The sequence below is a fragment of the Podarcis gaigeae genome (assembly GCF_964106915.1).
Source record: "Podarcis gaigeae genome assembly, chromosome: 6".
NCBI lineage: Eukaryota > Metazoa > Chordata > Lepidosauria > Squamata > Lacertidae > Podarcis > Podarcis gaigeae.
This window is the reverse complement of record NC_139682.1, coordinates 34,083,678-34,096,436: the sequence shown is the minus strand read 5'-3', so window position 1 is coordinate 34,096,436 and position 12,759 is coordinate 34,083,678. Positions and strand designations below refer to the sequence as shown.

Genomic DNA, 12,759 nt, shown 5'->3' with positions numbered 1-12,759 from the left:
CCTGCATTTTCTTTAAAAAATCATTTTTATTGAAGTTATCAAAACAAGGAACAAACAAACAAACAAACAAACAAACAAACAAACAGAACATCAGTAGGGTACATGTTTGTCAGATGTTTTAACAAAGGTAAAGTGATCATTAAGTACTCATTTGGTATCTTATTGTTTGAAATATATTTTTATCAATTTTTAGATTAACAGTTTAAAGAAACAAATTGAAACAAAATCCAGGAATATTGAAGAATTGCAGCAAGATGTAAGTACTGTTTTAGAATTATAAAAATATAGATATAGAATTATATCATTTATAAAATGTAATTGTATACCAGGGTACCAGGAAGGATCCTCAAGCAACTTCTGGTAGCATAGAGTAGAACTGCTGTCCTTTTACAGTCATATGTGGTTGGCTACCCACAGTCTTTATGAATTTTCTCAGAATTCAGTACCCCAATATTTTCTGTGTGTGTGTATGTGTGTGTACGCGTGTGCGAGTGCACATGCACGCTGGCCATACTGTTGAATGCTCTACATTGTTGGGGAAAAATAAAGACAAAATAACTGAATATTTTTACTGGTCCAATTTGCTTATTATGTATCATAGCTTTAGTGGCAGAAAATCACAATATAATTTTAATTTCGTAAATATAAAACCTTACTTGTTAACAGAACAAGGCTTTGCGAAAGAAAGTTGCAACAGAGAGCAAGCAATCCAGTATTACAGAAGAAAAAGTAAGATGTTTGATTTCTGTGTCATTTGAATAATAGTTGCAGAGGAAAGAAATATAAAATTTGAGGAATTAAGACCTACAAGATGTTCACTTTTGTGAATGAAATAGTCAGTGGCTAGGGAAACCCAGCCAGATGGGTGGGGTATAAATAAATAAATTATTATTATTATTATCCATTTCAAGTTCTAGCTGGGTTCTTCTGGAATGTCTTCGATACTTGTTTGCATAGTCAGCAGAGCACCAAGATCATTCAACAAGTTGCCCTGATATGATCTTCCACTAGAACTGGGATATGGAGCAGTTAAATTACAAGTACATGCTTGGCTCTGAAAAGTGGAGATAGTTTGTCATCTTTAAAAGAGCAGCCAGAGACATAGGAAGCTGCCTTATACTGAGTCAGACCATTGGTCCATCTAGTTTTGCATTATCTATATGAACTGAAGGTGGCTCTCCAGGATTTTAGACAGGAGTATTTCCCACTCCTGTCTAAAGACAGTGGCCGCTCAGGCCCCTGGGGTGGCGTGCCCAGGAGTGGGGTGAGCTGCCCATAGGGGCAGGGCACACTGTGGGGCCTCCGGAGTGTGCCTGCCTCCTCCCACTCAGCCACCATACAGCTGAGGGGGGGAGGCAGTGGGCGGACCATTTGGGCAGTGCGGAGCCTGCATGCACTCAAGCCACCGTGTGTCTCCCAGGAGAGACACATGGCTCGGGCGTGCTGCAGGCCCTGCAGTGAGTGCCTCCCGGCATTTTGTCACCCCCCTCAGTGGTGACACCCAGGGTGACCCACACCTACCACAAACCCCTTCCTCTGCCCTTGCCTAGAGATGCCTGGTATTGAACCTAGAGATGCTTGGGATTGAAACTGTACTTCATATCTTCCTTGGCACTCCACCACTTTCATTGGAAAATGGCAGCAGATCTGATTCTGCATATGGGTTCACTGCTACTAATTCTCTAAAACTCTGCTGATATATGCTTTGAGTACAGAAAAAGAGCTCTGTGAATATAACATACAGTACTTCATCTAATAACAGAATAAGAGCTACTTTCCTTTTTGAAGGCTTCACTGGTTGCTGTCTCCTTACTGCTGCTTCAATTGCAGTTACTTCAAAAGTCCATCTGGGAATACTTTTCTTCTCCTTTGGATCACTGCAAGGGAAAACCCAAAAATGACAGGGGTGTTCACAGTATGCTAAAACAGGCATCCCCAACCTTCGCTCCTCCAGATGTTTTGGACTACAATTCCCATCATCCCTGACCACTGGTCTTATTAGCTAGGCCAAAACATCTGGAGGGCCACAGGTTGTGGATGCCTGTGCTGTGCTAAAATATATCCAGCAGATTAGAGATTGCATAGGCCAGTCTTTTGACTTTTGTGATTGAGTCATACATTTTAATTTACAGGTGAATAAATTACAATTAGAGTTGGAAAATATAAAGAAATTACATAAAGAAACAACTGACAACTATAAAAATGAAATAGAGAAGGCTAGAGAAGCAGAAGAAAAACTTTTCAAAGAGGTAAGAGTTCAAGTTTTTTTACATTTTGTAAACTTGCATAAATTGCGTAAGTTAAACTCGTTTTTATTTACATGATTGGGATTTATCAATCTGCTTATCAGTTCCTAGCAGTCTCTGTTTATCATACTCTGATCTGTCTTACTCATAATGTACCCCACATGTTATGGTTCGGGATGAGGACAGGAAGCATCAAATGCAGGTTTTTCTTTCAGGTAGAGAGCTTAAAAACTTTCACACTGGGAAAACCTGATGGAAAAAGAGCTTTAAGCTCTGTGCCTTGGTCAGCCAAAGGAAAGGTTTATCCTACAATCTTGAGCTGTGGGTGTTTGATTTCTGAGATGAGAGAAATGAAACTTGGATTGATGAGGGATCTCTCCTGCCTCCCAAAGTACTGGGAGTTCCTTTCACAAGTATAAAAAGATACTAAGGCTAAATCCATAGAATAAGTGCTACCCTCCTAGACTGTATTAAAGGCACAGTAGTATTATACCATGATCAGGAACTTTGTTATGACTCAGGTATTTCACTTGCCAGTATAGCATCACTGTTCATTCAAAGCCTGCTGTTTGATCCACTAACTAGAACTAGGGTGGTTGGATTAATTACTCTCTTAGAATCTACAACTTTTTATAATAAAAGAAACAGATTTTGTATTTTTTGTTAAAATTTAGTCTTTAATTGTTACTTTAAAAAATGATTTATTTTTATCCATATTGGTTCAGATGGCCTGTTCCATTGGTGCAGCCACTGAATTTAACTCATAGGTTCCACATATAATTATTGAATATCAATATTATTTCATTAAACTATTTCATTCACATATGATATTAATAGGCAGAGAGAATGAAATTCGTAGCTGATGAAGCAGTAGCAAAGCAGAAAGAAATCGACATTCAATGTCAGCACAAAATAACTGAAATGGTAGCACTTATGGAAAAGCATAAGGTAAACACAACTTATTTTTATACATACTGTTAAGTTGTGGGTTGACATAGCAGCCGACACAGCGATTTCTCCAAGTAGCTCTTTATTTTGTAAGCTGGAATAGAACTGACTGCAAACAGCTCAGTCGGCCTGCTTTTATAGGCAGCCGGCTGTCAACATTGTAGCAACAACAGCCCAGAGTTTCCCGCCTAAAATAACTGACGCGGACCTGAGTGAAAACTATCTACAGACCTAAGTGAAAACTATATACAGTATCCCCCTGCTGGCCCAGGGTGAAACTTCACTACATAACACATACAAGCTAGAATCAAGAGAAGGGCCATGAGGGATGGAGTTGAGGATTGTTATATTTGCTGCATTGGTTCTCATTTTCCAACATACGACCTATTATTTATATTATATGTATTAAAAGGTACTTTTAAATAGTGAGATCTGCTGCAGCAAAAAAGTAAGTGTAGCTCCAGATGTAGCAATTTAAACATTTGCATTTTCATGAGGTACCGTATTTTTCGCTCTATTGGACGCAGTTTTTCTCCTCCAAAAATTGAGGGGAAATGTGTGTGCGTCCTATGGAGTGAATGCAGGCTTGTGCCATAGCCGCGCACAACCCCTCCGGCAGGGAGAGGCTGAACAGGGCTATGGCTTCTTTAGCTCCACGCAGCCTCTCCCAGCAAGGAGAGGCTGCACGGGGCTAAAGGGGAAGCCAAAACAGTGAGCGGGATCCATCCCGTTCGCTGCCTTGGCTTGCTCCATAGCTGCGCGCAACCCCTCCGGCAAGGAGAGGCTGCACGGGGCTATGGCTTCTTTAGCCCCACGCAGCCTCTCCCGGCAAGGAGAGGCTGCACGGGGCTAAAGGGGAAGCCAAAACAGTGAGTGGGATCCATCTCGTTCGTTGCCTTGGCTTGCTACATAGCTGCGCGCAACCCCTCCGGCAAGGAGAGGCTGCACGGGGCTATGGCTTCTTTAGCCCCACGCAGCCTCTCCTGGCAAGGAGAGGTTGCGCAGGGCTAAAGAGGAAGCCAAAACAGCGAGCGGGATCCATCCTGCTCGCTGCCTTGGCTTGTGCCATAGCTGCACGCAACCCCTCCGGCAGGGAGAGGTTGTGCGCAGCCTGTACGCTGCTCTTTGGGGCTGGGGGGGAATTTCCCCCCCTTGATTTCCCCCCTAAAAACTCGGTGCGCCCTATGGTCCGGTGCACCCTATGGTGCGAAAAATATGGTATTTAATTCCTGCCTACTTTGGTGTGCCAGTGATTTATTTATTTATAACAAAAAACAAAAAAAACAACAACACTGAAAAACTGGGGTGTCTGAAATCTTGGTTGTGTGTATTATCTGATGGGGGTGTAGGTGTTATATTGATTTATTTATTTCATTAAATTTTTACACTGCATGATTGTAAAATACAACCTATCAAAAGGTAAAACATTAAAATAAAAGAATACAACCATACTTAAAAACATATCCAAGTTAAAATACTAAAGTAGATTAAAATTACCTTAATATATGTGCTATTAATCTTTCAACATGTATTTATTTATTTATTTATTTCATTTCTATACCACCCTATACCTGAAGGTCTCAGGGCAGTTCACAAAAAATATCAAATGCATAAAATAAAAATAAAAACAACCACTCAATTAAAAAAACCACAAGCGATCACTTGCTCCAGAACCTTGCCCAAGAAAGGGAGAATAGCAACTGTCCAGTAGTTTGTTAGGTTTTCTGAATCCAGGGAAGGTTTTTTTTTAAGGAGTGGTTTTACCACTGCCTTCTTCAAACAGGCAGGGACCACCCCCTCTCGTAAAGAGGCATTGATCAGCTCCTTGGCATAGCCAGCTGTTCCCTCCCTGCTGGATTTTATCAGCCAAGAAGTACAAGGGTCTAGAGAGGAAGTGGTCACCCTGACTGATCCGAGGATCTTGTCCAACTGAAACTCATCCAACACAACAGGACTAGACTGTGCTCTGGACACTCCATGAGATTCATCTGCTATAACAGCAGAGTCAAGGTCTTGGTGGATGCAAGCAATTTTATCCTCAAAATGCTTTGCAAAACAAGTCACAGTGAGCTACCATTGGTTCTATCACCTCCTTTGAGCCAGCCTGTAAAAGGCCTCATACAACCCGGAAAAGCTCTGCTGGACTACATGATGAAGATGCAATGGAGGCAGCAAAGTATGCCTTCTTTGCTGCCTTCACTGCCACTGGGTAGGCTTGATAATGAGTCCTTACCAGTGTTTGGTTGCATTAATTCAAATATTTCCTCCATTTGCGTTCACTTGTATACTTAATATTTTGTTTTGTTTTTTTATATCTTTTTCCCATTGTGAAATTAGTGCTTATATTCATATAAATAAATATACATGTATACTAAAGTAGAGGGGAGGAATCAGACAAAATCTACACCCATCTGGAAGCACCCATTCTTTTAGGCTAGGATTATATACTCACTTACCTCAGAATAAGCCTGATTGAATTCCATTAGGATTTGTGCATAAACAGATATTATGCTGCTAATTATCAGCTGAAATGAAAACAGTTCAGGGAGAGGGAAAGCAACTGGAGCTGGTCTTTCAGCAGAGCTAATAGATTGGTGCTGCTTACCACCTTCCTCTGCTGCAAGCAGGCAGAATAAGCAGTTAAATATTATATGTGAATTAACATATGACCATCTCCTCTATGCAGCATCAATATGATAAGACAGTTGAAGAAAAAGATGCAATACTAGAATGCTATAAGACAAAAGAACAAGAGGTATCATCAACAATAGGATCTTTGGTAAGAATATCTCCTAAACTATTTCAGCCATGGTGTGGTTACAGGTTATCCATTACTGTCCCATCAGTACCTATTTCTATATTTTATTATGATTCACTGCAGTTTCTTTAATCCAATGGAGGAATTTTTGTGTGGGAACTAGAAGTCACTGTCCAATTTTGAGTCAAAATGAAACTGACAACTTTCTTAAATGTAGACAAATGTTATAACTATTTATAGTACTCCCGTACATCTATAGGAAACATGAGGGACAAACTGAAATGAAAATAAACGAGACAAGGAGTACTAATGAAGATATATATTAATGGTGAATTGAATTCAATAATGTGGCTTTTACTGTAGCTGTCAGATCACTATCTGCCATGCAGAGAGAGGCACTTTATTTTGCAATCCTTTAACAAAGAAAGGTTGAGTTAATTTTTTTTAATTGTATTTAATTTAATTTAATGTATTTTTTCTGAAAAAGTTGAGCATGTGAACGAGTTTTTAAATAGAGTCTGAGCTACTAAGTTTTTATCTAATTATCATTCTCAGAAAAGTGAACTTTCCAATAAGAAAAAGGAACTCTCCTCCCTTCAGGAGCAACTTAAAATAGAAATGGAAGAGAAGGTATATCTTCTGGTTTTTTAATTTTATGCACACAATTCTGTGAAAATAATCTGGGTTACTTTATGTCTCCCTTATGTTCAGGAGTTGTTTTTTACTTTTAAATAGCCCTAAAGAAGAGTGAATGACACCCAGTGGCAATATGCTTCTAAGGAATAATGATGATTTTGCCTTTTTAAGACAACCATTGTCTGACTTATAAAAAACGCTTTTTAAGCAAATGCTTGTTAAACACCTGAAGGAAAAGGGAGGGAAGGAAAATAGTTGTTTTTTTAATAAAAAAACACAAAAGCTTCATTAACAGTATTGTTCAGTAAATTGTTCAAACTGTTGACATAAAGCATACTGTTATGAGTATTTTTGAGGAGTGGGGGTCTATTAGACTGCAATTCCTGGATCCAGCAAGTGTTAAAATCTAAGTAAGTTTTCAAATTTCTGGAACAGCATCATGGAAGGGGCATAAGGAAGGGGGGTGCGGTGGGTGCAGTGCACCCTGGGTGTCATCACAGAGGGGGGGTGACAAAATCCCCCCTGGGTGGATTGTGCTGCTGTGCTGCAATCGGCCCTCCACCGGGAGGATTGTATCACCATGCCATGATCGGCCCCCGGGAGGATTGTGCCACTGCGCCGATCGCCCCGCCCCCTGGGTGGATCACCCCGCCCCCATAGGTGGCTCGCCTCACCCCCTGGTGCACAGCATGTGTGCCGCTCCCAGTACCTGAGCGGCTAGCTCTGTTGCTGCCTCGTGGTGAGGTAATAGGCCATAAAGGTAACGAAGAATGTGCCTCTGTGCCAGACAGCAAATGGGTAAGTCCCCCTCCCTCAACTCACTGGTAATTAGAAAGACAGGCCAGAGTGGACAGTTGAGTTATGTGAGATAGAAGCTGGAGGCAGCAGGTTGTTTGAATTCAAAGCTGCTGCTATGGGAGAAGCAAGACCCTCTGGGGTTGTTAATGCTGTGAACCCCTCCATTAGAGGCCCAGGTTATATATATGTGTAAATAAACCATGTATCACAAAGACACCACAGTCTCCGCTGTCCCTCATTCCAATGGAAATACAAACCCTGGAATCCCTGGAATCTTGCACTCCTCAGAGATTGGAGTGATGTGCAGCAATGCATTTATGATATATATAACATGATTAGCCATGCACTGGCTAATCTGTGCTACGTAGAGACCTGCTCTGTAAAAGTGGTGGTGATGCAAATTGAGCAAATCACATTCAGATTGAAATGGAATTCAGACTTGTCAATTTGTATTAAGCACCCAAGTGATATATTTTTGGACCTTAAAAATTATTTGATCTAGCTTGACTATGGAGTTCTCATCTAGATAATGCTTCACCAAAGATAAAGGATAATTTTAATTGGCCACAGGATTCCCCTATACTAGAGGTATCTAGCCCATGTCTTTAGTCATTTTTGGAGTATAATGTCCTTGAACCTTGACCGTTAGCCATGCTGCCTGGGACTGGTGGGAGTTGGAGTACAACAACATTTGGAGGCTAGGATGGCCTCAGAAAGGGGCAATGGTGCAGACCTGGCCTCATGGTATTGGTAAATCACTGGGAGGGAGGGAGGGAGGGAGGGAGGAAGTGGCAAGATGGCAGGGAGTTTGGTACTATGAAATGTACTGGTGGAGCCAGTCCAGCTGTCCTGCTGGTGTGTTTGCTGAATGCCAACCTCCCCACCACCTTGCCTATTCCTCTTTCCCTCCTGATAAACTGCAACAACACTGCTGCCAGGAGGCCAGGTCATGCAGTTGCTCCCCCCCCCCCACTCAACCTTCGCATTGGCTGCTCCTGTCAGGAGAGCAACAGGTTATTGTAGGAGCCATTAGCTTAAATCCATTTTGTCTGTCTTTTGAGGAATTGGAGTATTAGACCTCAAGAACAGTTTGAAACCACCATTCTATTTTCTGCTATTCCACATGCAGTGAATCAGATTTCTGATCTTCTAAGATCATTCCCTACTAAATGGAAGATGACTCCCTATATTAAGATAGACAAATGTGTGAAATCTGAAATCCTATACTTTAGAACCTGTGTTTTGTTTTGTTTTTGCCTCATGGAATGTACAGCAGCTTTGGTGGTGGGGTAAGCACATTCTTTCCACAGTGCACGAACCTAATCCACTTGGGGTGTAGGGGGGTCCTTCATAGCTGATTTTAACTTTTAAAAAACAACTGTGGTAGAGCTGATAGTGGTTTTCTGAGCTTCTCACTTAACTGCTCCCTTATTGTCTTGTGCTAATAAAAAAGTATATTTAAATAGAAAACTTCAAAAGTTTTTTTTAAGTTGCACTATTTCCCTCTGTCTAGGAAAAGCTAGCAAGAGAAGCAAATAAAGGTGACATTTCTAAAAAAGAAAAAAGGCATCAGGTGACCATTACTTCTGTTTTTCAAAATTATTATGCTTTGCTACAATATAACATTCAACTTTTATTGCATAAGCTACCTGATACATGCATTGTGAAGTAGTAAAATTTTCTAGTAATATTTGTTGTTATGGTAGTTGTGTTCTTCTCATACTTACTCCATATTTTTATGCTTTCTGTAATTAATTGTAGAAAACACAAACATCCTTCATGGAAACACCTAAAACCAATAGCCTAGATTCTCCATCTCTTCATTCCAAAAAGAAAATGTCCCAAAAATTTACACCTGCTAATGTGAACAAGTTGGAATACAAAGAAAAGTCTTCTTGGACACCTGCCAGGGTTTGTTTCTTAATATATTACGTTTCAGTTTTATGTACTTGTTTGTTATCTACTTGTTTATCTATATTTGTTCAGGGTTTGATTTAAGATTCTCATTTCTAAATTTTGTATGAAAGAGTAGATTTTCTTTTTCTTTTTAAAAAATCACTATTTAGAAAGTAATATTTAGCTTAAAGTTTCTATTCTCCAAATTTCACTGCTGCCCTGCCCCATCTGGTAAGTGGCAACAGTGTCACTGTCAGGAGGGCAGTGGCATGGCATTGCCCCAGTGCACTGGCTGCTTGTAGATTCATGTCTTTGTTGTCTTGTGTTACCTTTATTTCCAGATTTCTGATTATTTTATTTTTTTGTGTTGTGTATTTACCACTTTATGTATGGTAGTTAATGAGTGATGCAATATTCCTTCACTTTATTGTGATTTGATGGCTCCTCTATCCTCAGCTAACCAGTAATGTAGCTTGTCACTTTTAAATGCTGTAAGTAAGCAATATAGATCAGAAGCTCCATCCACTGACATTAACTTGTTTAGGGTGTAGGTTTAATGTGTAGGTTTGTTATCTATCAAAGCTTCACTAAGCACCCAGATGGTAGAGTACTAGCGAAAATAGCCCCCATCATTTAATACCGATAAGATAGCTGGGTTGCAGAGTTACGTACTGGGGAAGATCACTTGCCACTCTTGTTGTTGTTACTTCATAATTGCCTTCCACATATATGTCTTAAGGCAACATACACACAGAGAGAAAGAACACTCATCATTGCAACCAGCCAAGAGGTATCTTTAACCCATACACAGAAGTGGCTCACTCAGTGGTCCAGAGCTGCAATGCTACCTTGCCAGCAGCAGCACTGCCACTTACTCAGAGGGAGTACAGTGCAGGCTGGAAAGCTAGCTTTGCATTTCCATTCACTAGGCAAGTTGCTTATACTTATGCAGTGCTAGCTGAGAAAAAAGGTTGGAATCCACTTCAACCACATGCATTTATTTCACAACAAATTTTTATTTGGGGAAAGCCTAAGAAAGTTTGTAGGGACCACTCCTTTACAATCTACATATATCTTTTTGGGATTAATATTTTCCTTTCTAATTAATCTAAATGTTTTTCACCTTAACCAATCAAGACCTACAAATTTCCTTACAAATCAAGTCTTCTGTGCACACAAAAAATGTTACATATGTAGTTGAATCTCCATATTTTGGGGCTGCATTCATGGTTGCTTATATTGGGACAGGTCTCACATGCCCAGAAATTACAGGGCATAAGGAGCTGCCTGACAGTACTATCTGTACATAGTGTAATTCTAAAGCAAAGGATCTGTGAACAAGGGCTTCTAGGTTTAAAAGAGTCTTTTTTTAAAAAAGGTTAAAGTTAGCATCATGGATTTTAAAAAAATATTTCTTTTATTCCATATAGACTTACACTGTGAAAACACCTCCAAAATCTAAATTACTAAGAGAAAGCACCAGCCTACTTTCAGAAGAAGTAACAAAGAAAAAAAGAAAAGTTCTTTTAGAACTGGATACTCAGTCAGATACCTCTGAGAACGACCTCCTGGTATTAGTTTGAAAATAAGAAATACATATATGTCTCTGTGTGTGTGTGTGTGTGTGTGTGTGTGTGTGTGTGTGTAAAGAGGCATTTGAAGTGCTTTTTGTTATCACATGCCATTTCTTTTGCTTTACAACATAAAAATATGCCCCCCTCCTAGCCGTATGATTCCATGGATTATCTCCCCCCCAAAAGTAACTGCTTTTCTCACCAGAACAAATGATTACTACTCCTTGATCAGATGCCCTTGGAACCTATGAAGTAACAACTAACCTAGCCAGATAATTTTCCCCTCAAGGTTCACATAGGTCTGAACAAAAAAAAACTTAGATAGAGGCATATATTATGTTTGGTAAATTTCTTTTGATACCCCCCTTGGATTGGACCCCCCCACAGATGCTGGACTCCTATCATTACTGACTGTTGGTCATGCTGACTGAGTGTTATGAGAGCTGAAGTCCAACAACATCTGGAGGATTACATGTCCCTGATTTAGAGCTTTTCAAAGATCTTTCTAATTGTTATCGGAAATTCTTCCTAATTTGAAATGTCATAGAGTAATATAACTAAGCAAATTATTTCTTGGTGTGTAATGAAAGTCATGTCTATCCAGTCTTCTGTAGTTTCCATTACATACTTATATGAAACATAACACTGTTTTTAGATTGCATAATATTGTTATGTGTTCCCCAGTTCTCTGAACAGTGAGATGGTCTAGAGCTGGTCTAGAAGCAGTGCTATAGTGTTTCATTTCCTTAATGAGAGAGCTAGAGATTCTTGTAATAATTGTTTCTTTGTTTTTCTCCTATATACATACAAGTAGCAAGCAGTCTCCTAAAAGCAGACAGCGCTGCCACTCAGCCTGTTTTAGTTCCCAGAAAACAGCTTATACAGTCCCAGCCTTGTGGTTGCACTTCAGTTCTTAGCTATTCCCAGCTAAGCCCTCTCAGTGCCCTTCTCTTTGGGTGGTGTCCAGCTAAGTTTTAATCAGAGTAGACCAAATGAAATTAGTAAACATGGCTAAGTTAGGTCTACTTATTTCAGTAGGTCTACTTTGACTGAAGCTCAGTTGAATACCACATTTTGTTTCCTTCTTGGTTCTGGACCAACATGCATAGTGATAACATAAAGCATAAGGAGCTGCCTTACATCAGGTTAGACCCATAATCCATCTAGCACAGTACTATTGATATGTACCTAGCATAATGCTGCACACAAAGATCTGTGAACTAGGGCCTCTAAGTTTAAAAAGTCATAGGATGTTTTCCCTTATTCTTAAACTGGATGTGTGTAATGAAATAATTTTTCCATGTTGTATATTGAAAAAGGAAAAGAAAGACTCTAGATGTTATTATGCATTTATTTTAAAAAAACAATTTCTTTTCAAGAGCATCGTTTCAGAGGAAGAAATGTTTAAAAAGCTGTATAAAGATTATCCACAAACTTCTTGCCTATGTGTCATGACACCAAAAAAGGTATCTTCACAATTTTACTAAAAGCCAAAACATATATCACAATTGCCGTGTTAATAAAATTAAGCGAAGTTTTCAATTTTGTGTACAGGTTCACATGCCACCAACTTTGAAAACTCCTGGATCTTCTGTTAAGGTTGCAGCTTTAAGAAAGATGCGAGATGCTGGATGGACTGCAATCTCCAAAGTGGATAGAAAGAAAAAAATGAAAGAAGCTGGAAAACTTTTTACATAAGTGAAACTTATTGTAATGTTGAACTAATTGTTTAGTTTATTATATTTGAATACTCTGCCTTCATTACATTTTTGTTCCAGTAACTTTTTTTTTAAAAGATAGGGTGTCCTGAGTCTGTTAAAAGGGCAGGAAGTGTTGGAATAATTTTTTTTAAATATCTTTTTATTGAATTCTTCACTGCACAAAAAAAGACATAAAACATTAG

General features: G+C 39.5%; 1 protein-coding gene across 1 annotated transcript in view; it reads left to right on the top strand.

Annotated features, from left to right (window-relative positions):
* SYCP1 (synaptonemal complex protein 1) overlaps positions 1 to 12,695 on the top strand; it is a 42,910-nt gene extending 30,215 nt beyond the window's left edge. Inside the window, exons 22-32 of the mRNA XM_083746000.1 lie at positions 194 to 256; positions 667 to 729; positions 2,133 to 2,249; positions 3,084 to 3,194; positions 5,881 to 5,973; positions 6,508 to 6,582; positions 8,900 to 8,959; positions 9,148 to 9,297; positions 10,713 to 10,853; positions 12,236 to 12,322; positions 12,411 to 12,695. Of these exons, the coding sequence (XP_083602126.1) occupies positions 194 to 256; positions 667 to 729; positions 2,133 to 2,249; positions 3,084 to 3,194; positions 5,881 to 5,973; positions 6,508 to 6,582; positions 8,900 to 8,959; positions 9,148 to 9,297; positions 10,713 to 10,853; positions 12,236 to 12,322; positions 12,411 to 12,554 (1,104 nt within the window). The 3' untranslated portion in view covers positions 12,555 to 12,695. The remainder of the gene's footprint in view (positions 1 to 193; positions 257 to 666; positions 730 to 2,132; positions 2,250 to 3,083; positions 3,195 to 5,880; positions 5,974 to 6,507; positions 6,583 to 8,899; positions 8,960 to 9,147; positions 9,298 to 10,712; positions 10,854 to 12,235; positions 12,323 to 12,410) is intronic.
* Positions 12,696 to 12,759: the final 64 nt, after the last annotated feature.